The sequence below is a fragment of the Schistocerca nitens genome, chromosome 5 (assembly GCF_023898315.1).
Source record: "Schistocerca nitens isolate TAMUIC-IGC-003100 chromosome 5, iqSchNite1.1, whole genome shotgun sequence".
NCBI classification, from domain to species: Eukaryota; Metazoa; Arthropoda; class Insecta; order Orthoptera; family Acrididae; genus Schistocerca; species Schistocerca nitens.
This window is the reverse complement of record NC_064618.1, coordinates 815,989,324-816,016,962: the sequence shown is the minus strand read 5'-3', so window position 1 is coordinate 816,016,962 and position 27,639 is coordinate 815,989,324. Positions and strand designations below refer to the sequence as shown.

Sequence of the window (27,639 nt, the reverse complement as noted above, 5' to 3'; positions counted from 1 at the left end):
CTCATTAAGCCACTGACAATTCGTTTCGGTTTTCTGAAGCAAGTAAGCTTACAGAAAAATTTTAGTGGGACTAAAAAATATTGTTGTTTCAGTTTCCTTGTTCAATAGCGAAGCCAAAACTGTTTTCGTTGATTATGTTGTATGTTAACTGGGGACCTAGAAACGACGGAGAGGCTCCGTCCCCGCCGTAGCCGCAGTGGTCCACAACCCCACTACGAATATACGAATACCGCAGTCCACTTCAACCCTCCGCGCCACCGCACATCGAATCCAGGGCCTCGCCCCCCCCCGCCAAGGGAACGTCTCACACCAGACGAGTGTAACCCCTATGTTTGCTTGGAAGAGTAATGGTGGTGCACGCGTACATGGAGAACTGGTTTGCGCAGCAATCGTCGACATAGTGTAGCTGAGGTGGAATAAGGGGAATCAGCCCGCACTCACCAAGGCAGATGTAAAACCGCTTAAAAACCATCCACAGACTGGCCGGCTCACCGGACCTCGACACAAGTCCGCCGGGCGGATTCGTGCCGGGGACCATGCGCTCCTTCCCGCTCCGGAAAGCCATGCGTTAGATCGCTCGGCTATCCGGGCGGGCTTCTCGTTGATTAACTTCTCTTCCCAAAAACCTAACAACCTACAAATTGTTAACATCAGCATAGAGAAGAAATAAAAGAAACCTCAAATACTTCACTAGCATAAATTGAAAATCGTAGTTAAATGAAATAATACTCTTTGAACCACGCAGGGGTATCCTCCAATGCGATAGATGCCGTATCTCTAATAAGGGAACCTCCCCATCGCACCCCCCTCAGATTTAGTTATAAGTTGGCACAGTGGATAGGCCTTGAAAAACTGAACACAGATGAATCGAGAAAACAGGAAGAAGTTGTGTGGAACTATGAAAAAAAAGCAAAATATACGAACTGAGTACTCTATGTGCAAGATAGGCAACGTCACGGATAATCTAAGCTCAGGAGCTCCGTGGTCCCGTGGTTAGCGTGAGCAGCTGCGGAACGAGAGGTCCTAGGTTCAAGTCTTCCCTCAAGTGAAAATTTTAATTTCTTTATTTTCGCAAAGTTATGATCTGTCCGTTCGTTCATTGACGTTCACTGTAATAAGTTTAGTGTCTGTGTTTTGCGACCGCACCGCAAAACCGTGCGATTAGTACAGGAAAGGACGTGCCTCTCCAATGGGAACCGGAAACATTTGATCGCTAGGTCATAAGTCAACCGATTCCTCCACAGGAAAACACGTCTGACATATTCTATACGGCACTGGTGACGGCATGTGCTTCACACGACAGGAATATGTTGTCGACGCACCCAACATGTACACTTGGCGAATGGGTAATAAGATTCTTCTACCTTGCCCGATTTAGGTTTTCTTGTGAATGTGATAATCACTCCCAAAAAGTGGTGAAAACATAAGAGTTTGTCACATAAACTGCAACAAAAGAATGCAACAGTTTCACAGTCGCACAGTTTTCCCTGTGCTCTGTCAAAACATGTGTTTTTAACGTTTTCAAATTTTTCCGTGTGTAGACCGTTAAATCCTGCATATGTCCAAGCAAATCTGAACATGTCCTGGAATTTTGGAGAGCGAAGTTGATTATGTGTGAGTGCCTGAACTTTCAAATTTGTCTAAAAACAAAAAATTAAACTTTTCACTCGAGGGTAGACTTGAACCAAGGACCTCTCGTTCCGCAGCTGCTCACGCTAACCACGGGACCACGGCGTTCCTCAGCTTACATTACCCTTGATATTGCCTATCCTGCGCATGGACTACTCAGTTTGTATATTTTGCTTATTTTTTTCATAGTTCCACACAACTTCTTCCTGTTTTCTCGATTGATCTGTGTTCAGTTTTTCAGGGCCTATCCACTGTGCCAACTTATAACTAAATCTGAGGGGGGTGCGATTGGGAGGTTCCCTTGTAAGAAACGATCAACGACTGTTGTAAGGATCCGTGGTTCACGGGCTACTATCGGGCATGGGGAGCATTTGCTGACCGGCGGGCCTGATTCACACACTTAATGAAGCTCTCGGGCTGCCTCGTCACGTGACGCAACAGCAGCGCTCCTAGCGCATGACTTCAAAGCTTTAGTGATCGAGACTTTTGCGGTAATGCACCGATATGAACGGCACACCTTTGACTCCACGCCACGCCTACAAATTATGCCTCAAAACACGAGTTTTTGGGAGTACATTTATTATATGTTCACCCCATCTCCATATTCTTACATTTACGAGGTGCGGCTAGAAAAAAACCGGACTGATGCTGGAAAAAACATTTATTTACAATTATTTACAATTTCATGTTATCTCCTTCAATGTACTCTCCTCCTCGGTCTCTACACTGCTCCATACGAATTTTCCACTGTTCATAGCAATGCTGCAGATGATTTTCGGTAAGTCCATACATTACTTCCGTCGCTTTTTCTTTTACTGCTTCAACAGTCTCAAATCTAGTTCCTTTCAAAGCTGACTTGACTTTAGGGAAAAGAAAAAAGTCACAGGGGGCCAAATCAGGTGAGTAGGGTGGATGATCTAAGATGGGAATGTTGTGTTTTGCCAAAAACGTCTTCACTGACAACGCACTGTGAGCTGGGGCATTGTCTTGGTGAAGGATCCATGACTTTTTTCTCCACAAATCGTTCCGTTTTCTCCGTACTCGCTCACGTAGGGTAGCCAGGACGCTAATGTAGTAATGCTGATTCACTGTTTGTCCCTCTGGTACTCAATCAATGTGCACAATCCCTTTGATGTCAAAAAAAAACAATCATCATTGCCTTGAATTTCGATTTTGACATTCGTGCTTTTTTTTTGTCGTGGAGAACCAGGAGTTTTCCAATGCATCGATTGGCGTTTAGTTTCGGGATCGTAAGTAAAAAACCACGATTCATCGCAAGTAATAACATTTTGTAAGAAGGTGGGATCACTTTCAATGTTTTCCAGGACGTCAGAACAAATCATTCTTCGGCGTTCCTTCTGTTCAATTGTGAGACACTTTGGAACCATTTTTGAACACACTTTGTTCATGTTGAAACTTTCATGAAGAATCTGCCTAACACTTTCCTTGTCAACTCCTGTTAACTCAGACACTGCTCTGATTGTTAAACGGCGATCTTGTCGAACAAGCTTACCGATTTTTTCAATGTTTGCATCAGTTTTTGCTGACAATGTTCTGCCAGTGCGAGTGTCATCACTGGTGTCTTCGCGGCCATCTTTAAATCGTTTAAACCACTCAAACACTTGTGTTCGCGATAAACAATCATCGCCGTACACTTGTTGTAACTTTACAAACGTTTCACTTGCAGATTTTCCTAGTTTGAAACAAAATTTGATGTTAACACGCTGTTCTTTCTGTACACTCAACATTTTCCGACGCACAGACAAAACGTCAACTACTTAAAACAGACGCCACGGGCAGACTGAGTGCAGGAGGCAGATGAAACTCGAGCAGTAGGCGGAGCGAGAGTCACGTGACAGGCCACGCGACTTTCAGCCTTATTGCATTCGTTTTATTGTTTCACCAGTACTAGTCCGGTTTTTTTCTAGCCACACCTCGTATTGTCCTTTACTTATGACGTTTTACAGTCGCAAAATTCTGGAACCCCGTTAGTGAAGTAACATTCCCGCCACACACATGTAACGATGTCTGTTGTATTGGCCACTGTGGGAGCCGGCACTGACACTAACAATTAAGGACAGAAGTTGCGATGGCCGCTGGCAGGAATCCAAAATCATCTGTACAAAACGCATGAATATTAACTGAACACTTTATTTCTAAAATGAAAATAAACATAACTTATTAAAAGTGGCTTCCCGTGCCTCCTACTTGCAAGTTATTTAGTCACTATTACTACTCGTAGAACGCATGCTAAGTAACATCATACTGTTATTCAGTACTGCTGCCCTCGAAACCTGCGACCGAACTGGGCTGACTAGCGATGGAGGGCTGGCTAAGTCAGTGTTGACTGGGGCCGCAGAACTCTGTCTTCCTGGAGGTGTGGCGCTGTCCGCTCTTTCCACTGGGGCGGGGATCAGCGCCTACTTGGTGGCATTTCGAGGCGCTGCGCTGGTCGATCTGCAGTCGATGCCTTAGGACTACATAATGTGATGCAAGGCGTCTTGAAATGTCGTCACGGAAAAGCAAACGCTAGTAAAATAAAGTGGTTGCACCTAATTCGTCATAAATTATATTCTGTTTCAACAGTGGCGGAGTGGTAATAATCCCACACTGTATACCCTTATATTGCTTCCATGGGCCGGGATGAAACCAGCTGCAGGCCAGATCTGGTCCGCAAGCCACTGGTTGCCCAACCGTGATGTAGAGATTGAGGTACGGTGGGGAGTGGGGACTGTGATGCTGCCGCGCGGGATTAGCCGAGCGGTCTGAGGCGCTGCAGTCGTGGACTGTGCGGCTGGTCCCGGCAGAGGTTGGAGTCCTCCCTCGCGCATGGGTGTGTGTGATTGTCCTTAGGATAATTTAGGTTAAGTAGTGTGTAAGCTTAGGGACTGATGACCGTCTGCAGCTCGTGGTCTCGCGGTAGCGTTCTCGCTTCTCGAGCACGGGGTCCCGGGTTCGATTCCCGGCGGGGTCAGGGATTTTCTCTGCCTCGTGATGACTGGGTGTTGTGTGATGTCCTTAGGTTAGTTAGGTTTAAGTAGTTGTAAGTTCTAGGGGACTGATGACCATAGCTGTTAAGTCCCATAGTGCTCAGAACCATTTTTTGACTGATGACCTTAGCAGTTAAGTCCCATAAGATTTCACACACATTTGAACATTTTTGACTGTGATGCTAGCCAGTGGTGGCTAGCAGTGAGTGCCACGACCGTATATTTTAGACTGTGGTAATACTAAGAAGCGATATGAAATGAGACGATCATGTTAGATCAGTATTAGAGGAGGCAAGTAGAAGATTTGTCGGAAGAGTTCTGAGGGTATACAATACATCTGTAAAGGAAGTCGCACATAATACGCTAGAGCGAACAATTCTAGAGTACTATTGCAGTGTTAGAGGTTCTCATGAAGAAGGCCTGATAATAGACAACGGACAAATTCAGAAACGTGCTATTAGTCCTCTAACACTTCAGTATAGGCTACATGAAACTGTACAGCGATTCTTGAGGAACTTAATTGAGAAGGAGACGCTGTTTTGACAAAATGCTGTTGGATAAACTTATAGAAAGAATCTTAGAAAACCTGTATGCGGAAATGGCTACCTGACAGCTAAGCTGCCGCCAAGGTATACCTAGCGTTGGTGTCATGAGAATATACATGTAAATAGCCGCACAGTCCGTCATTTATCCGTCGCTCAATACGCAATCGATAACATAGGTGCGACCTGTCACGCACCAAACTGTGTACAGTGGATTTCGCTGTTTAAATATAGAGGCGCAATATGCTATTAGAAATGTAATTATGTTTTATTCTTACAACAATTTCCCAGTTAAGAATTTTCGCTCTAGTTAAAGTGAGTGATATTACCCCCAGGATAAGGACGGTTTTTGCGAACCATCTGTTTCCTGCTGCGTTTTGTCGCCGAAATGGAGAAAGCCAGTGACTGAAGCTATGAGGGCGAGGGGCAATATTAGGTCTACAATGCGCCAGGGCCCTTTGACTGTTTCGTTGCGGCCTGCGGTCCTTTTGGTTGGAAGCGCGTCACGTGGCGACCGACGAATCCCCTGGCGGCGCCTGTGCACAACCAGAGTACTGGCCACATGCAGTAGAAAAACAAATTTGCACTGCGGAGGGGACTGCTATGGACAATGGACGGCGGCGTAAACTCGTGACTGGTCTGGGTGGCCGATCGCCTCAGCATGCCATGTGACTTTGAAGCTAGAATACGACCCCGTGATCACCACCGAGTTTGATTTCTGCGTAAATTATGGTGGTACTGAAAGCGACGCCAAACCTCCCCCCCCCCCCGCCCCCCACCTCCCCGCCGCACACACAGCAGTGCGCGCACGCAAATAAGGGATATATGTACAAAGGTTGCCGTAGAAACTGCTCTGCACAGTACAAATACTTCCTCCTCTTTACAGTACACCGGAGTTTGCTGCGATTACGTAGAAATCGTATAGCGGCAGCAGAGCGACACGATGTAAGTACCTTCACTTTACAAGGAGTAATCCTATTCTTCGTCGACGACTTAATAAGCACGTTGAAACTTGGCAGTCACTTGGCAGTCACTTTGGTCGTATCTGTCTTCTTATTCTCTCCCCCCCCCCCCCCCAAATGTTTTGTCCTCCGTTCTTCTGTGTATTTCCAACCTTTTTTTTTTCTTGGTCGTTTCCTTCAAACTGTAATTCGATAACTATCTTCCCGAAGCCAGAGGATTTATTATGTTTTCTTTCGCGATGTTCTCGTTTTTCTGATCTTACAAGGGCACCGTACCAACTCATGATGTCCGATTCCGTCCACGTTTTTGGTATATGCAAGACTAGACCTGAAATGAAAGTGACGGAGGTGGAAGTTCCAGGTGGCAAAGCTTTTGCAAAGAAATAAAATTTTGGCTCAGTTCAGTCGAGGTATGACACATCAAGTTACCTTCCATTAGGAATATGGCTGCAGTCAACGACTGTAATATCACTTTCAAACGATAGAGCACAGCAGTCAGTCGTCCTATTCTTTCAGGTTTTATTAGGCAAATCTAGATTTCGGCTAGTGCCTAGCCATTATAAATGCACTATCGCTGGCCGCCGCGGCCGAGCGGTTCTAGGCGCTTCAGTCTGGAACCGCGCGACCGCTGCGGTCACAGGTTCCGATCCTGCCTCGGGCATTGATGTGTGTGATGTCCTTGGGTTAGTTAGGTTTAAGTAGTTCTAAATTCTAGGTGACTAATGACCTCAGATGTTAAGTCTCATAGTGCTCAGAGACATTTGAACCATTTTCAATGCACTATCTCATAGTATCAATGCATGTCCTAGTACGTCAGTCACCTGTTGTTCGGGATTCTATCATAGTTCGATCAAGACTAGTAGTCTGATGTAATAGGACATGCATTGATACTATGAAATAGTGCATTGATAATGGCTAGGCACTAGCCGAGGCCCGCATTTCGTGGTCGTGCGGTAGCGTTCTCGCTTCCCACGCCCGGGTTCCCGGGTTCGATTCCCGGCGTGGTCAGGGATTTTCTCTGCCTCGTGATGGCTGGGTGTTGTGTGCTGTCCTTAGGTTAGTTAGGTTTAAGTAGTTCTAAGTTCTAGGGGGCTGATGACCATAGATGTTAAGTCCCATAGTGCTCAGAGCCATTTGAACCATTTGCACTAGCCGAAATCTAGATTGGCCTAATGAAACCTGAAGGAAAAGGACGACTGATTGCTGTGTTCTATCATTTGAAAGAGGCATGTGCCGGTTATGTCAGCAAAGATTCCAAGTAGCGATTGCCGCAGCACCGAGTACTTAACGGTTATGGTTCAAATGGCTCTGAGCACTATGGGACTTAACTTCTGAGGTCATGAGTCCCCTAGAACTTAGAACTACTTAAACCTAACTAACCTAAGGACATCACTCACATCCATGCCCGAGGCAGGATTCGAACCTGCGACCGTAGCGGTCGCGCGGTTCCAGACTGTAGCGCCTAGAACCGCTCGGCCACCCCAGCCCACACTTAACGGTTATCCAAGGGTCGTGGGTTCGAGTACCACTATGGCAACTACTTTGTTGCTTTTCAGTTTTTACGGTACTTAGAATGAAAATGTTCCGAAATGAGCAAAGATTCTTCTTACGGGACAACTGCAGCTGTATAAGTCCATTTTGTAGAATGAAAAACCGCACAACAGTTACTTAATTCACAGTATTTTATTGTGTACACAACCGATTTTGGTACACTTAATGGTCCCTCATCTGGAGTAAACTGTAATAATGAAAATATTGTGTTACACGACATTGGGAAGGGATCGTTGACTCTGAAATATCAGCTAAGGAACTATACTGTTCAAATTTCTCAAATGAATTACAATAAATCAAAAGAGAGGACAGGACGTCACTCACAGATAAAATCACTTAGCCATCTGAGGTCATCTTCACCCCAGCGTTGTAGTTCAAAAATGGTTCAAATGGCTCTGAGCACTGTGGGACTTAACATCTGAGGTCATCAGTCCCCTAGACTTAGAACTACTTAAACCTAACTAACCTAAGGACATCACACACATTCATGCCCGAGGCAGGATTCAAACCTGAGACCGTAGCAGCAGCGCGGTTCCTGACTGAAGCGCCTAGAACAGCTCGGCCACAGCGACCGGCCAGTGTTGTCGTGGAACCAACACTGACAACATGTTCCACAACACTGGGGTGGAGATGACCTCAGATGGCTAAGTGATTTTATCTGTGAGTGACGTCCTGTTCTCTCTTTCGATTTATTGTAATTCTTTTGAGAAATTTGAACAGTATAGGTCCTTAGCTGATATTTCAGAGTCAACGATCCCTTCCCAACATCGTGTACCACAATATTTCCATTATTACAGTTTACGCGAGATGATGCAACTCGAAGTTTTGCGAAACCGGTGGTGTACACAACAAAAGATTGTGGATTAAACAAACGTTGTGCGGTTTCGTCATTTTACAAAATACTGAAATAATGCTCAATATATTGAATTTATTAATATTTTCGTAACAAATATGAAAAGGAAAGACAAAGGAAAGTTTGGGATTTCAAATAAATTTCCAGAAAGGTATTTTAAGGGTATGACAGAAGTTGATAATTTACATGTACTGGGATGATGGTAAAAACAGAGGAACCAGTAATGTTCTCGGCATCTTGAATACATTATAAACGAAAAATTTTTATAATAACAGGGTTGCTTTAACAATACTCGCACTGTGTTCTCACAGCATTCACGAAAATTCACGTTACTCGCACGAGAACTAGCAAGCGTATGAGCTCTGTAGCCGTCGTTGGTGTTGTTCCCATCGACCGAAGGCCCTATTTTACTTGCAGCAGGAACCTATTATTCCCTCGCGGCGGCCGAGGTCTGCTCGAAAGTCAAAATGAAACTAACGGAATGCAAAACCCTGCACGCATTAATTACAGTCCCTTCTTGGGAAGTTACTTTCAGAGCCCTCGTGGGCATTGTAAGCACAATCCTTGCTCGGAAATTTATTTGCAATCCCAAATTTTCCTTTGCATTTCCTTTTTGTGGCTTTTATGTAAACATTAAGCAATACAATTTATTGAACATTATTTCAGTTCATTTGCTGTGTAACTAACGTTAATACTGAAAAAAGGTTCCATAGAGGGACTCCACCAGACGAAACTCGAATTACCATGCTGTATTCTTTGCACTGCACCAACCACTGCCTCGACATTTTGCTCACATAAATGGCTCACACCTCACCCGACCCGCCACAGGTGTCATTTCTTCTAAATGCTTGGCCTTCTGGAGTTCCCACTTCTTTCATCGTAAATTTGCACGAAATCAGAGATGACAATTAGGCGTGGTCCCTTTGTTATTCAGTATATTTTAAACCAGCCGGTTTTGATCTTCTGCGAATTGATGATGTTGAGTAGTATTTCGGTGAGTCGGTTCTCCATTTTACCAGCGTGCCAGGTTCAGATATCCCCTTCTTCATCCAAATTCTCTGCTGTTGTCTTTGTTTTTCTGCAAAGTTCGAGTGCCATCCAATAGTTAAAGCATGAATATCTCTGCCCAGCCCATTCCATCGATCTGCGAAACAGCCAACGCACAAAATATTAGGAGGTCATACTATTTAAAGTGATGGCAAATAATCGCGGAACTTGGACCTACGGACGTAGAGAAACAAAATTTCCGTCGTTAAAGTCACATAAAATGATTGAAAGGAGTCGTAGGTCTACCAGTTATCGATCCAGAACTCTTTGATTTTACCACCTGCTTAACAGTGATGGCGCCTGCTATCCTGATAATTATTTTTTGTAAAAAAAATGGTTGTATGCACCATGAGTTGTAGGAGTCTGGCTTCAGCTGCCAGAGACTGTGATCATGTGCGTGTGAGTTGCGTTTGCGATCGCGCGCGCGCGCGCGCGCGCGCGTGTGTGTGTGTGTGTGTGGGTGTGTGTGTGTGTGGTCTATTTTTGACAAAGGCCTTGTTGGCCGAAAGCTTATTTTGTGACAGTCTTTTTGTTGTGCCTCTCTGCGGCTCAGCATCTCGGCTATATGGGGGTAGCAACTATTCTTTTCATAATATTGTTGTATACACTCATTTAGGTAAGAACAACAGTACAAAGAAACGCTTAGATGACGAAAGTCAAGGGAATCACTGAATTCCTATTAAACCAAACGTTGGTAAGTTAGTAGCAGTAACATACAGGAAATGGGAGATAATAACAATAGGAATGAAATAACTACGTGTTTCCTAACTTTCGTTGGAAGACACCGATAATTATTCCCGAAAGTTGTGTGTTACAGATTTTCAAAGACACCAGTAGGGCCCTAAATTAAACTCAGAGATGAAAGTAGACCAAGGAAGAGCCTTATATGTTTGAAAATGCATATTTTCTGCTGGTTTATTATTTTTGACTGTGCCAGAGGCCATATTAACTTCAAGGTACGTAACACAGGGTAATAAAGACAGATTTACATTACACATACGAGAAGCGTTCAATGAGTAATGCAACACATTTTTTCCTCGGGCAGTTTCAGTTGCCAGACTGCCGAGTTTGTTGTGGGACATCTTGGAATGTTCCTACTTCAGCCTCTACAGCTTCATGAAATTCCGATACGTGGTGGCACTTAACGTAGCCATCAAATTGTTGTCTTTAACGAAGGTGCATTCCAAGCAGAGCGCTGTCATTGGGTTTCTTTGGGCGGAATCTCAGAGCATCGCAGGTATTTATAGGCGCTTGCAGGATGCCTACGGAGAGATTGTAGTGAGTAAAAGCACAGTGGGTCGTTGGGCGAGGCACCTATCGTCATTGCAAACACGGTTGCGCAAACATATCCGAGCTCCCGCGTGCCGACCGGCCCACAGCAAAATAAAGGAACAGCTTCTGCGTGTTCGACGCGTCAAAAGTCCAAACGAATTTCTCCTTCTCCACGACATCTCAAGGCTTCAAACAAGACTGCGCATCCGAGAAGGGACCAGAAAACTTCATTGGGACTGTTCTTCCTCATCCACCCTGCAGCCCGGATCCCGCATCTTTCGACTCCCATCTGCTTGGCCCAATGAAAGATGCACTCCGCAGGAAACAGTCCGTGGATGCAGGTTGTTGATACAGCATGGCGTTTGTCTCGGACGTCGACCATTAGAGTGGTACCATACGGGCGCACAGTCCCTTCCAGTAAGGTGGCGTAAGGCCGTCGCATCGAACGGAGATTATGTTGAAAAATAGTGTTTTCTAGCCAAAATAGTAGTGATAACATGGTGTATTGGAATCCTGAATAAAACCAACCTGTTTTCAGAAAGAAATACACTCATGCTCATAAATTAAAGATAACTGCAGAATGTGGTGCCACACATCGTGGCACTAGAGAACTGGCGCTAATAGCGTAGGCACATAGGGAACACACACGACACAGATCTGTAAGTCCACGGTATTGGTGATAAGTTGAGAAAACCGTCCGGAAACAATTGTGCTACAAAGCGCCACTGTTTCCTGCCCATGTACCCCGACATCATTATGGGATATGATCACCATTCACACGTACACAGGCCGCACAACGGATTGACATACTCAGGATTAGGTGGTCGAGCAGCTGTTGTGGTATAGCCTCCCATTCTTGCACCAGTGCCTGTCGGAGCTCCTGAAGTGTCGTCGGGCTTTGCAGACGTACAGCGATACGTCGACCGAGAGCATCCCAGACGTATTCGATGGGGTTTAGGTCTGGAGAACAGGCAGGACACTCCATCTTCTGTTTAAAGGTACTCCTCCACGACGGCAGCTCGGTGAGGCCGTGCGTTATCATCCATCAGGAGGAAGGTGGGACCCACTGCACCTCTGAAAAGGCCGACATACTGGTGCAAAATGACGTCCCGATACACCTGACCTTTTACAGTTCCTCTGTCAAAGACACGCAGATGTGTACGTGTCCAATCATAATCCCACCCCACATCATCATACCACGACCTCCATACAGGTCCCTGACAAGGACATTAAGGGGTTGGTATCTGGTTTCTGGTTCACGCCAGATGAAACCCCGGCGAGAATCACTGTTCAGACTATACCTGGACTTGTCCGTGAACATAACCTGGGACCACTGTTCCAATGACCATGTGCTGTGTTCTTGACACCAGGCTTTACGGGCTCTCCCGTGACCAGGGTTCAGTGGAATGCACCTTGCAGGTCTCCGGGCGAATAAACCATATCTGTTCAGTAGTCTGTAGACTGTGTGTCTGGAGACCACTCTTCCAGTGGCTGAGGTAAGGTCCCGAGCAAGGCTACCTGCAGTACTCAGTGGCCGTCTGCGGCACTGATGGTGAGATATCGGTCTTCTTGTGGTGTTGTACACTGTGGACGTCCCGTACTGTAGCACCTGGACACGTTTCCTGTTTGCTGGAATCGTTGACATAATCTTGAGATCACACTTATTGGCACACGGAGGGCTCGTGCTACGACCTGCTGTTTCTGACCTGCCTCCAGTCGCCCTAGTATTCATCCCCTCATAACCCCATCAATATGTGTTCTTTGAGCCATTTTCAACACACAGTCACCATTAGCACGTCTGAAAACGTCTGCACACCTACTCGCTGCACCGTACTCTGACATGCACCAACACACCTCTGCATATGTGGACTGCCGGTGGCACCACCGTGCGACGACCGCAGGTCTAATGCACCGCATGGTCATACCCCGAGGTGATTTAAACCCGCAAACCGCCCACCAGAGCGATGTTTCACCATGTATCAGCATTATCCTTAATTTATGAGCATGAGTGTATGTTGCATTACTTATTGAACGCTCCGAGTATGTTTCTATGTTTCGTAATAACAGATAATGACATGTGTTTGCCTTCTTTAAGAAACTTGATGATGGGTTAATGTAATCCAGAAACATGTTGTGTTAAATTAATCACACATTTTCGACAGAAACGCATATTAATCTACGTACTGATATGTGATCAGGTCGTACAAGGGCTTCGTAATAGATAACAGTAGGCAATTGTTTGTGATATAAAACTTCTATTGTACTACGGGGAAATGTGAAACTTTCTTCATTAGCTTTTCTGCTAGCGTCTCCTGTATTCTTCTACACTCTTATAGCTATAAAAAGTGTTATACTACGGTTTCAGAGAGTTACAGTTCTGGTTTACAAAGACACTAGTTTTTAGCTGCGCCCTCAACGGCGTACTAGTACGTCACATATGCTGCACACATCTCCATATTCCCCCTCTGTGTTTTGAATTCCTCCTCTCCTTGGTCTCTGCCCACCACATTCTCCCCCTCTCTCTGCCCGTCTCCTCCTCCCTCGCTCTCTGTCTCTCCATCTCCTCATTCCACTCACTGCCCTTTGCTCTATGCTTCACCCAGTTATCACCGCCACCCTAATAGGAGGTGGACGGTTTTTACGCCGACAGTATTTCCTTCCAGATAATAAGAAATATGTGTACTAAGCCTGAAACCCATCCATGGGCTTAAGAGAAGAGACTCAACATATGTGTAAGTGGCACACATATATGGCTGATTTTCTGTCGTCTTAATCCATGTTTAATTTATTTGTGGTAGTCACCCATGTGGCTTGATCTCAGGTCCAGAAACATGTTGAAAAAATTATCAGCTCGGTGTACGAACAGCACAACTAAGAGATATATGGCACTTCATACTTTTAGAAGTGTTCGAAGTCAACCAAATAGAGAAAATAAATACAAGCATGTCGTTTTCAACAGTTGTAAATCACTCGTTCTAGTACATATCCCCACACTTAGTGGAAAACCTTATTCCTTCAGTAAATTGAAAGAATTAATGAGTCATGTACCTAAAAAATGCGGTTGCAATTGTTCCAGGTATTTCTCATCAATGTCACACATTATTTATTCCTATCCCTAAGAGATGTACGTGGTTCTTACCGCCAGGTTATTTATTTCCAAATAGAAAGTGATATTCGTACCGCCAGCCGAAGTGGCCGTGCGGTTAAGGGCGCTGCAGTCTGGAACCGCAAGACCGCTACGGTCGCAGGTTCGAATCCTGCCTCGGGCATGGATGTTTGTGATGTCCTTAGGTTAGTTAGGTTTAACTAGTTCTAAGTTCTAGGGGACTAATGACCTCAGCAGTTGAGTCCCATAGTGCTCAGAGCCATTTGAACCATTTGATATTCGTACCAAGTTTCGTTGAAATCCTTCACAGTAGTTTTGGAGTCGATGTTGAATGTACATTCATACATTGATACATCCATTATAGCACACGATCCATTCACGTTAATCTGACCTCATATGAAAAGCCTGAATAATCACTTTTTGCAGCACGGATCCCGAGTGAAAGAGCCAGTGAGGTTCTGGAAGGTACCAACAGGGATGTGGAGTCATGCCGAACCTATTGCCATGGCCAATTGTGCCAAGGTTCTCGGTTGGTGAACCATGATGTGATCAGCCCGATCGAAGTGATTCCACAGGTTCTCTGTCGGGTTAAAATCAGGGGTTTGCTGTGTGACACATTGCTGGTAGATGGCATCATGCCGAGTGAAACCAAACTGCTTGTAGGGATGAACATGATCCCCAAATACAGGTACACAGTTGTGTTAACCCAGTGTGTCCTCGGAAACGACGAGATCACCCAGAGAATGTTCCGAAAACATTTCCCAGACCATAACGCTCTCTTCTCCGGCCTGGACCCTTCCAACGAAAATTGCAGGGCCATACACACCAAAGCCAATTTGTCCAATGGTGCATAAAAGGTGATTCATCTGGAAAGACCACCTGTAGCCACTCAATGGATATTCAAATGCGCTATTGTCATCCAAATTCCAGCCTTCACTGCAGATGAACAGCAGTCAGCATGGACGCATGGACCAGCCACATGCTGCGGAGGCCTATACGGAGCAATGTTGGCTGACAGTCGTCGAGGAGGCGCTGTCAGTAGCCCCTCGGTTCATCTGGACGATAAGTTGGTCAACAGTTGCACACCTACTCTTCCCTCTCCGTCCCTCTCCGTCTCCGCAAAGGCCGTCTTTCAAACCTGTCATCTATGGCCTGTGGTGCACCATATTTCCCTCGGCGCCGGTTTTGGAGAGCATCATTTTGCCACGCACGATATGCTTTAACCACTGGCGGCACGTGAACAGTTTGCAGACTCTGTCGTTTCGGAAATGCTTCTACGCTTGGGCCGAAATCCAGTGATCATGACTTTTCGACGTCGGAAAATCAATCCATTTCAATTCCTCGCTCCCGCCCCCCGCCCCCCTCCCCTCAACAAACTGTATAAACGTTCCACTGCTAGTGCTGCGACGGCAGTCTGGGAGTGGTTATTGCACGCGTTGACGTCGAACATAATGGTGGTCACACTAACCCAAGCTGTAACAAGCCATTTTCCACAACTCAAGGTACTTTACGCCCACCCTAAAAAATGTAAAAAAAGCAAAATTTGTTAGTTTTTGTTGACTTATATTAATAACATAGTTTTTAAAGAGACAGTGATGTGTGAGTTGGGTCCAGAACATGAAAATATGGCTCAAATGGCTCTGAGCACTATGCGACTTAACTTCTGAGGTCATCAGTCGCCTAGAACTTAGAACTAATTAAACCTAACTGACCTAAGGACATCACACACATCCATGCCCGAGGCAGGATTCGAACCTGCGACCGTAGCAGTCGCTCGGTTCCAGACTGTAGCGCCTAGAACCGCACGGCCACTCCGGCCGGCAACATGAAAATATCTTTTAGCACATTCTTTTCAGCGTAAATATGATTTCAATAACATGTTCTACCAATCGGGAGAGGTAAAATGGTTCAAATGGCTCTGAGCACTATGGGACTCAACTTCTGAGGTCATTAGTCCCCTAGAACTTAGAACTAGTTAAACCTAACTAACTTAAGGACATTACACACATTCATGCCCGAGGCAGGATTCGAACCTGCGACCGTAGCGGTCTCACGGTTCCAGACAGCAGCGCCTAGAACCGCATGGCCACTTCGGCCAGCTCGGGAGAGGACATTAAAAACACAAATTCATTTGCCTGCTCCCACTTCCTTTCTTTTGGTACTGCGAAGGTTAATATCACTGAACGTTATGTGTAGAGATACGGATTTTAGCACCACCATATGGTCTTATAAGTTATTCTCTTTTATTTTGCAACAGTCAATAATTTTTTTCATATGTATCCTATACACTTTTCACATTCTTTAAATTTATGCTGTTGTGACGATTTTCAAGTATCCTTAAGGCCAGTGGCTGTGACGTCCTGTTGAGCATTGCTTCTTGAAGACAATTTTGCCAGAATTCATAAACGTTCAAGAGTTGTGAAGATGAAGATAAGAAGCTACTTACCTGAAGCCAGTAGTCTCTGTCATTTGCCGTTGTGCTACATATTATTAAAATTTCTCGTTTATGTACTCCAGACAAGCACAAAAAATAAATTGTTTCGCACAAAGAAAAGAAAACAACTAACATTTCAGTGGTCATGTAGAAATGTAGTTCTGAGCAATTTCAGAATGCATGTAATCTTACAATCTGTCTTGCTCGTTTTACTGTCACGCAGTTCCGCAATTCTACAAAAAAATCCCTCATTTTTGGAGACAAAACTGTGACTGTGAAACATATGCAGCCCTTCAGCCGAGTAGGGTGTGGCTAGGCTTGATACACCTATGAAGATTACATATACAGCGACGAAAATATCTGTTATTGATAAGACTTCCAATGTTGTAGGATACTAGACCTGATTTGACTTAGGTCAAGATATTTCTGGAACGCTATGATTTCTTCCGCAGTTAACGAAATTAATCATCAGGATCAAGAGCTCGCGCAGAGGAAACTCACTTGGCCTTCCCTCCAGATTCTGTCAGCTCCAGCGACTTACTGGCGGGCGGACAGCTGCTTAGCTCCGTCTGATAGGACTTCTCTTTTCATGTCGGCTTATAGCTAATGGCGTGGCAGCTCCGGCGCACACGGCGTAATCTGACTTTGGCCCATGTTGTGAGAGGAGCCAGCGAAGGCGGAGTACGAGCCAAACTTCCCCGTGACACCCACACGAGCATGGCCCAGATATAGTAGTACCAAGACTTACGGTTAGAAGCAGTTGTACGTAGCGTACGATAGGTAGATTGATAAACTATGATAAAAAAGTAACGAAGTAGGGAACAAATCGGTAAGGACTATGCAATGCAGTGTACTTCACGTTGATGAGCTCTAAGGTGCTTGTCCTGTTTCGTTGCGCAGAAGTGCATTGCTTTTGTGTGTACTTGTGCTGAAAAATAACGTACGAAGCTGCTCGCATTGTGTTGAACTACTCTGGTGTTCAAAACCTATGGGCATAGTAACTTTCGGTCTTCCGAGATTATTTCACCGTGCAAAGTCGTAATGCAGTTCCCCCTTTCACTTATCATACGAATTTAGAAATGGCAGATATGGAGATATCCAATCACTGAATAGCATAGAAGGCTCAGTCGCTTAATAATGGAAAGGCATGAGGACCAGATGAGATACCTGCATGATTTTACAAATATTGTGCTAAAGAACTAAGTACCTTTCTAGACGCAGCTCATCGTAGTTAGCAACGAAGGCAACATAACAACTGGAAAAAAAAACGTAGATCATTCCACATTTTCAAGAAGGGTCTTAGGGCGGATGCACATAATCGTAGTCGTATATCGTTGGCGTCAATCTGTTGTAGAACTATGGAACATGCTTTTATGATCAAGAATTATGACGTTCTTGGAGAAGGAAAATCTCCTCCATAAAAATCAACTTGGATTCCGCAAACAGAGATACTGCGAAGCTCACTGTGTTCCTCCACGAGATCCATAGCGCAGCAGACAACGGCGCACTGGCTGAAAGCGTGTTTCTTGACTCCAGGAAGGCATTTGAAACCTTCCCGCTCTGCCGTTTAGTGAAAAAAAGGAGCTTACCGAGTATCCGATCAAGTTTGCGACCGGATTCAGGACATCTTTGCAGACAGGACTTAAAAGTGTCACTCTCAACGATACAAAATCTACAGAGGTGCAGATAATTACCGGAATACCCCAAGGAAGTGTGACAGGGCCGTTACTATTCACAAATGATCTAGTAGAAAGCGCTGGAAGCTCTTTAAGACTGGCTGCAGATGATGTGGTCGTCTAAAAGAAAGTAGCAACGCCTAAAGACAGTATCGATTTGGAAAATGACCTATGAAAGACCGGAGAATGTTCCAGGCTCTGGCTGTTGATCCAGAAGGTAAATAAATGAAATATTCTGCGCATACATGGGAAGAGATGTCTACTACGGTCCAACTACACAATCGGTGACATCATCATCATCATCGTTTCATCATCATGGTCTTGTTTTCCCCTCTATGCAACATCAGGTCGGGTTGGCGTATCAATGGTACTTCGCCACTTTACTCGGTCTTTCCGCCATTCTTGGGCATCCTTGCCTTACTTCCCTCCTTATTTCTGCTTTCTTCTTCAAACCATTCATTTCTGTCTCTGCTTCCATAGCAGGTTTTTCCTTCTTAAACTCATCTTTATTGTATCAACCCATCTTGTTCTTGGTCTTCCTCTTGGCCTCTTGCCCACCGTCTTGAACTCCATCATCCTTCTTCGTATTTTTCCCTCTTCCATCCTCTTCACATGTCCAAACCATTTTAATCTCTTCTTTTCAGTTTTCTCAGTCAACTTCTCCGCTCAAATTTCCTTCCCAACATCTTCATTTTTCACTCTGTCTCTCCTCGTCTTCCCTAGCATACTTCTCAGGAACTTCATTTCACTGAATTGTACCCTACTCTCTTGTTTTCTAGTCATAGTCCAACTCTCGAAGACAGATTGCTTTAAGCAGTATTGACCGTAATACAGCCGTCAGGCGTAATAACATGAGACTTGGGGGTGCGCTGATGACAGAAAGTATGGGTCACATTTCAGTGGTGTCGGTGGAGTCTATCAGCAGGACGGGTTTCACTAGACACGGCCTGCACCTCAACAGGTATGGGAAGGGGAGGTTGGCAAAGCTTATAGGTGACAGCATAGGTGGGGTTGGTGGGATCACTCATGGGAAAATTCCTGCAGTAGTGTGTGTTAGAGCTGCACCTTTTTTAGATTGAAGTCAGCTGATAGGTATTCCTGCTTAAGGGAAGTCTCTCTAACAAGGGAATCACTTTTGACAAAGCTTAGGTATCCGAGTAATGAGGGAATTAGTATATTTCATCAAAATATACAAGGTATTAGGGATAAAGTTAGTGAACTGCTTATAGATGTTGACTCTGAAATTATTGGTATATCTGAACACTTCTTAAATAAGGAGATAATTCAGAGGCTTCCTTTACCAGGATACAGGTTGGCTGGCTGCTTTTCGAGGAGCTCTTTGCGGTGTGGGGGAGTAGCCATGTATGTGAAAAACGGCATCGCATTTGAGTCAATTGATGTTTCAAAGTACTGCACTGAAAAGGTGTTTGAATGTTGTGCAGGTGTGGTTAAATTTAACGGAGTTAAACTTGTAACTGTTGTTATTTATAGATCCCCAGACTCCGATTTCACAGCATTTTTGCTAAAGCTAGAGGAGGTTCTTGGTTCACTTTATAGGAAATACAAAAAGTTAGTTATATGTGGTGACTTCAATATTAATTGTATAAGTGATTGTGCAAGGAAGAGGATGCTGGTAGACCTCTTTAATTCATATAATCTTATGCAAACCGTATTCTTTCCAACGAGAGTGCAAGGGAACAGTAGAACAACCATAGACAACATTTTTGTTCATTCCTCATTACTAGAAGGGCATTCTGTTAGAAAAAAGGTGAATGGCCTTTCAGATCATGATGCGCAAATTTTAACTTTAAAAGATTTTTATGCTGCAACTCGTGTTAAATATAGTCATCAGCTGTTCAGGAAAGCTGATCCGGTTGCTGTAGAGACCTTTGTAAAGCTTATAAAGGGACAAGAGTGGCAAGATGTTTATAGCGCTGAGACAGTAAACGATAAATATAATGCTTTTCTAAAGACCTTTCTCATGCTCTTTGAAAGTTGCTTTCCGTTACAACGTTTAAAACAGGGTACTAGCACAAACAGGCAGCCTGGGTGGCTGACTAGAGGGATAAGAATATCTTGTAGAACAAAGTGGCAATTATATCAAAACGTTAGAAACAGTCAAAATCTAAATGCAGCAGCCCATTACAAACAGTATTGTAAGGTACTTAAAAATGTTATTAGGAAGGCAAAAAGTATGTGGTATGCAGATAGAATAGCTAAGTCTCAGGATAAAATTAAAACCATATGGTCAGTCGTAAAGGAAGTTGCTGGTCTGCAGAGACAGGTCGAGGATATAGAATCAGTGCGTAGTGGGAATGCCCGTGTTACTGATAAGTCGCATATATGTACAGTATTTAATAATCACTTTCTGAATATAGCAGGTGAACTAAATAGAAACCTAATTCCAACAGGGAATCATATAGCGCTCTTAGAAAAAAGTGTTCCGAGACTGTTACCTGAAATGCTCCTCCATGATACTGACAAGAGGGAGATTGAGTTAATAATTAAATCACTAAAGACCAAGAACTCTCATGGATATGACGGGGTATCTAGCAGAATACTGAAGTATTGTTCTATGTATGTTAGCCCAGTACTTAGCCATATCTGTAACTTTTCCTTTAGGAGTGGTCGGTTTCCTGATCGATTAAAATACTCGGTAGTGAAGCCACTTTATAAAAAGGGAGACATTGATAATGTTGACAATTTTAGACCTATTTCTATGCCATCGGTGTTTGCTAAAGTTATCGAGAAGGATGTATATACAAAGTTACTGGAGCATTTAAATTCACATAATTTGCTGTCAAATGTTCAGTTTGGTTTTAGAAATGGTTTAACAACTGAAAATGCTATATTCTCTTTTCTCTGTGAGGTTTTCGACGGATTAAATAAAAGGTTGCGAACGCTAGGTGTTTTCTTTGATTTAACGAAGGCTTTTGACTGTGTTGACCACAAAATATTACTGCAGAAGTTGGACCATTATGGAGTAAGGGGAGTAGCTTACAATTGGTTCGCCTCTTACTTTAAGAACAGAAAGCAGAGGGTAATTCTCCGCAATATTGAGAGTGGTAGTGATGTTCAGTCCCAATGGGGCACTGTTAAGTGGGGCGTTCCCCAAGGGTCGGTGCTGGGGCCACTGCTGTTTCTTATTTATATAAATGATATGCCTTCTAGTATTACAGGTGATTCAAAAATATTTCTGTTTGCTGATGACACCAGCTTGATAGTGAAGGATGTTGTGTGTAATATTGAAACAGTAACAAATAATTTAGTTCATGAAATAAGTTCGTGGCTTGTGGAAAATAATTTGATGCTAAATCACAGTAAGACTCAGTTTTTACAGTTTCTAACTCACAATTCAACAAGAACTGACATTTTAATCAGACAGAATGGGCATGTTATAAGCGAGACGGAACAGTTCAAGTTCCTAGGCGTACGGATAGATAGTAAGCTGTTGTGGAAAGCCCATGTTCAGGATCTTGTTCAGAAACTAAATGCTGCTTTATTTACCATTAGAACAGTATCTGAAATAAGTGACACTTCAACACGAAAAGTAGTCTACTTCGCATATTTTCATACGCTTATGTCGTATGGTATTATTTTTTGGGGTAATTCTTCTGATTCAAAAAGGGTATTTTTGGCTCAAAAACGGGCTGTTCGAGCTATATGTGGTGTAAGTTCGAGAACCTCTTGTCGACCCCTATTCAAAAATCTGGGAATTCTGACATTGCCCTCACAGTATATATTTTCTTTAATGTCGTTTGTTGTTAGCAATATTAGCCTATTCCCAAGAGTTAGCAGCTTTCACTCAGTTAATACTAGGCAGAAATCAAATCTGCATGTAGAATGCAGTTCCTTGACTCTTGTGCAGAAAGGAGTGCAGTATTCTGCTGCATCCATTTTCAATAAGCTACCACAAGAACTCAAAAATCTTAGCAGTAGCCCAAACTCTTTTAAGTCTAAACTGAAGAGTTTCCTCATGGCTCACTCCTTCTATTCTGTCGAGGAGCTCCTGGAAGAGCTAAAAAATTAAGCAAATTCCAGTGTTACATTGTTGATTGTCTTCATTTAAACTTATGACTTGTCACCTGAATATGTTTTTTTTTTCTATATTTCATTTTATCTGTTTCTAATATCGTGTTATAATTTCATGTATTGACTCGTTCCATGACCATGGAGATTTCTCCTTAATTTGGTCCCACGGAACAATAAATAAATAAATAAAATAAAAAATATCTAGGAGAAACTGTCCAGAGTGACCTTAAGTGGAATGACCACATCAAGCAAACAGTAGGAAAAGCAGACGACAGATTGAAATTCATAGGAAGAATCGAAAGGAAATTTAACTCATCCACGAAAGAAGTGTCTTACAAGGTGCTTGTTCGACAGATTCTTGAGTAACTGTTCATCAAACTGGAACCCCTGACAGGTAGGACTGACAGAAAAGAGAGAGAAGATGTACCTAATAGCGGCAGAGTTACCGAGATGCTAAACAAACCCCAGTGGCAGACTTTACAACAGAGACGTTGTGCATCACGTAAAGGTTTGCTATAGAAATTTCGAGAGACTGCTTTCCAGGAAGAGTCGGAAAACATATTACTTCCTACGTCTACATCTACATCTACATTTATACTCCGCAAACCACCCAACGGTGTGTGGCGGAGGACACTTTATGTGCCACTGTCATTACTTCCCTTTCCTGTTCCAGTCGCGTATGGTTCGCGGGAAGAACGACTGCCGGAAAGCCTCCGTGCGCTCTCGAATCTCTCTAATTTTACATTCATGATCTCCTCGGAAGGTATAAGTAGGGGGAAGCAACATATTCGATACCTCATACGGAAATGCACCCTCTCGAAACCTTGCGAGCTACACCGCGATGCAGAGCGCCTCCTTTACAGAGTCTGCCACTTGAGTTTGATAAACATCTCCGTAACGCTATCACGCTTACCAAATAACCCTGTGACGAAACGCGCCGCTCTTCTTTGGATCTTCTCTATCTCCTCTGTCAACCCGACCTGGTACGGATCCCACACTGATGAGCAATACTCAAGTGTAGGTCGAACGAGTGTTTTGTAAGCCACCTCCTTTGTTGATGGACTACATTTTCTAAGGACTCTCCCAATTAATCTCAACCTGGCACCCGCGTTACCAACAATTAATTTTATATGATCATTCCACTTCAAATCGTTCCTTACGCATACTCCCAGATATTTTACAGAAGTAACTGCTACCAGTGTTTGTTCCGCTGTCGTATAATCATACAATAAAGGATCCATCTTTCTATCTATTCGCAATACAATACATTTGTCTATGTTAAGGGTCAGTTGCCACGCCCTGCACCAAGTGCCTATCCGCTGCAGATCTTCCTGCATTTCGCTGCAATTTTCTAATGCTGCAACTTCTCTGTATACTACAGCATCATCCGCGAAAATCCGCATGGGACTTTCTACAATATCTAGTAGGTCATTTATATATATTCTGAAAAGCAGTGGTCCCATAACACTCCCCTGTGGCACGCCAGAGGTTACTTTAACGTCTGTAGACGTCTCTCCATTGAGAACAACATGCTGTGTTCTGTTTGCTAAAAACTCTTCAATCCAGCCACACAGCTGGTCTGATATTCCGTAGGCTCTTACTTTGTTTATCAGGCGGCAGTGCGGAACTGTATCGAACGCCTTCCGTAAGTCAAGGAAAATGGCATCTACCTGGGAGCCTGTATCTAATATTTTATGGGTCTCATGAACAAATAAAGCGAGTTGGGTCTCACACGATCGCTGTTTCCGGAATCCAGCTCCCACATACATCTCGCGAAATGACCACGATGAAAAAATTTCATAAATTAGAGCTAATACAGAGGCCTACCGACAGTTATTATTCCCATGCAGCATTCGCAAGTGGAACGGGGTAGGAGGTATCAGTTAGTGCTGCCAGAAGCGCCCCTCCGCCACTCACAGTCACGTGGCTTACGGAGTGTTGATGCGGATGATGATGTAGCTGTGTCACTGTCAAGAAATGTAGCTCGATGAAACTTGGCCCGTACGTAGAGAGAACTGATACATTAAAGTACAGATGAGAACTTAAGCGCCCGCTTCTCGTGGTCGTGCGGTGGCGTTGTCGCTTCCCACGCCCGGGTTCCCGGGTTCGATTCCCGGCGGGGTCAGGGATTTTCTCTGCCTCGTGATGGCTGGGTGTTGTGTGCTGTCCTAGGTTAGTTAGGTTTAAGTAGTTCTAAGTTCTAGCGGACTTATGACCACAGCAGTTGAGTCCCATAGTGCTCAGAGCCATTTGACCCATTTGGAACTGAAGCAAATATCCAATGACACAGTCACAAATGACACTCTTATTCAAAGACAGTAATTACAGTGAGTCACCGCGGTTCTTAATCGTGATCTGGATATTACAGAAGAGCTGACGTAGTTATTAATAGGATGTGTGGGATCACCACGGATGGCAGTACATACTCCGTGTCGTGCTCCCATGCTGGCGGTAGGTTTGGTAAGGAGCTGCTGTAACAGGGCGTTCCATTCTTCACAAGTGCGGTCGACGTCTGACGGATGGTCGTTGGTTCATGTAGACTTGCTGTAACACGTCTGCCTAAACGCACTCCACACGCGATCGATGGCATTAACGTCGGGGGAGCGGGCAGGTCAGCCCAATCGCCGAACACCCTCTCGTTCCTAGAGCTCCACCACGTACGCTGCCTGATGCTATCGCGCATTGACATCCATAAAAATGAAGTCAGGGTCGAATGAATCCCTGAAAAGTGGAATGTGAGGAAGAGGTACAGTGTCACCATAACGTTCACCCGTGAGAACATCACGTTCAATTATCTGGAGGTCAGTACGACCTCACATCATCATGCCTCCCCATACTGTAACACTTGGAACACAGAAACTATCACCTTGAGCAATACCGGACGTGCTCACGTAGCGAAAGGTGAGGAATACTGTCGAACAACACCGTTCCGGTGGTCCAACTGTTATGAGTGGGTAGGAGGAGGGGAGGGGGGGGGGCATAACGTTGTATGGGCCGACTTAATCCACGAGGAGGACAACATCTCATGGTAGATATTGCAGAAGGGTAATACTTGCATCAAGTCGACAGTCATGATCATCATCGTCATCATAAACTAAAGGCTAGGCCTTGTCGATTTAGCCACGTCCCTCCCTCCATTGTCATATCTTCAATTCTTCATACGATTTTATCCCCATATCTTCTTTGATGTTATTAAAATACATTGCTCTTGGCCTACCTCTTGGTTTTCCAATGAAACTTTTCCTTCAAACACATTCTTTAGGAACTGGTTGTGTCTCATTATGATCTCTATCATTTTTGATTTTCTTCTTCCTATATAATTTAGTAGCGTTCGGTTCTAATTCACTTCTCCTAAGACCTGTTCATTACTTTTTCTATCTACTCAGCTTCTTTTCGTCATTCTTCTCCATATCCACATTTCCATTGCTTCCAGTCTCTTTTTCCCTGCCTTTCCCAGTGCCCACGCTTCACATCCCTATGTTAAGACACTCCAGACAAAAGTTTTGGCAAACTTTTACCTACTTTCCAGGCTCATATGATTGTCTTTTATTTTGGAAAGCTCCCTATGCCAAGGCTATTATTCTCTTTATCTCTGTGATACATTTATTGCCGTCAGTGATTGTGCTCCCCAAATAACCGAAGTTCTCAACCTGCTCTAGAACATCATCTTCTAGTTTAATATTAACTTTACCATTTTCTTTTGTCTACCCTACTACCTAGTTTGTGTTTTCTTCTGATTTATTTTTAGATTAAATTCTATTAGGATTTTGGCTAATTTTAGCAACATGAACTCAATTTCCTTTACTGAGCCAGCAGGTACTACTACATCATCTGCAAAATGGATACAGTGTATTTGTTCCCCGTTAATTTTAATTGACTGTGCGGCTGGTCCCGGCGGAGATTCTAGTCCTCCCTTGGGCAAGGATGTGTGTGTTTGTCCATAGGATAATTTAGGTTAGGTAGTGTATAAGCTTAGGGACTGGTGACCTCCGCAGTTAAGTCCCTTAAGATTTCACACACATTTGAACATTTTAATTTTAATTCCTTTGGTTATTCTTTTCAATTTTTCAATTCTTTTTCCAACAAATATGTTGAACAAATATGGTGATAATGGGCATCCTTGCCTTACTCCCATCCTTATTTTTGCTTTCTTCTTCACACCATTCACTTCTACCTCTGCTTCCTGTCTTTTATACAGGTTCCAGATTAATCTTGTGTCCCTCCAATCAAGATTTATTTCCTTCTTGATTGGAGGGACAGAAGATTAATCTGGAACCTGTATAAAAGGCAGGTAGCAGATATGGAAGTGAATGGTGTGAAGCAGAAAGCAAAAATAAGGAGGGGTGTAAGGCAAGGATGCCCAGTGGAACAGTGCAACATGCAAAAGAACCACAGAAATCGCTTCATCAAAGAGGTCCTGTAATGGATGTAATTTTAATTGGATTCCGAGCTGCCACAGTAGTCGTTTTCTCCGTTGCAGACGGTGGCCTACTACATCGGAGCGAACCGGCAGTTGGAGTACGTGCCGGGCAAGTCCATCCACTGGGCGGGAGGCCGCACCGAGCCGCCGCTCGACGTACCCGTCTGCGGGTTCGACAACTCCCTCTGTCCGGACACGTGTAAGTACCAACCACTGCCCTGGCTCCCCGCCTAGCGCTGACAAGTGGCTAACTTGACATATGAGCTTGTTACAAACTTTTCGTCGCTTTATTAATTAACACGATATTGGGGACATGCATAGAGGTATATCTAGCTCATGCTAATTTAGAAGATAAATATGCCCAGATAAACAGAGGTTTACCCTCTTCTAGTAACGATTCTCTCAAAGCAAGAAGGTCGTTGAGCCTGATCAATGCCCACGCTCAGTTTACTTTTCTCGGTAAGGTTGGTCAGTGTCGTGACGGCCTCTCCAGCTCAGTGCATCGCAAGCAGATACGTGTGTGAGAGGTGGACACTCATGCAGCGTTGTTTGGAAAAAAAGAAAAAAAGCTCTGTCTGGATCGTCATTTAGGACCATTTTGTTCACTGGGTACATGTACTTCAGTTTGATAAAAAAAAATAATAAAATAAATAGATGTAAGAATTAACAAAATGGAAAGAGCATATGGTTTGACCAAAAATATTTACAACAAGAAATGTATATCTAGAAAAACAAAACTAAAACACTACACCACAATGGTACGACCAGAATGTTTATATGGATTTGAATGCCTAACGATGAACTATAAGATGGACAAACTAGAGGTACTGGAAAGAAGGATTATTAGAAAAATAATTGGTGCAATGAAAACTGCAGATAGTTGAAAAATAAGAAGTAATGAGGAGATCTACAAAAATATAGAGAAAATATCTTAAATAATGGCCAAACGAAGATAAGCCTCTTTAGGATATCTCTACCGAATGGATGGAAATAGACTAACAAAATAAATACTCCTATATTTCTGGAAGAGGAAATCGACAATAGGATTACAGAAGTAAGAAAAGATCTTTAAAGAAACAACATCAAAGAATCAGAAATAGCAGAAAGAAACTGTTTTAAAAACAA

General features: G+C 43.8%; 1 protein-coding gene across 2 annotated transcripts in view; it reads left to right on the top strand.

Moving 5' to 3' along the window:
- LOC126259294 (atrial natriuretic peptide receptor 1-like) overlaps positions 1-27,639 on the top strand; it is a 1,315,450-nt gene that overhangs the window by 712,670 nt on the left and 575,141 nt on the right. For both annotated transcript variants that reach the window (XM_049955955.1, XM_049955954.1), the window contains exon 6: positions 26,575-26,713. In XM_049955955.1, coding sequence (XP_049811912.1) covers positions 26,575-26,713 — 139 coding nt within the window. The remainder of the gene's footprint in view (positions 1-26,574; positions 26,714-27,639) is intronic.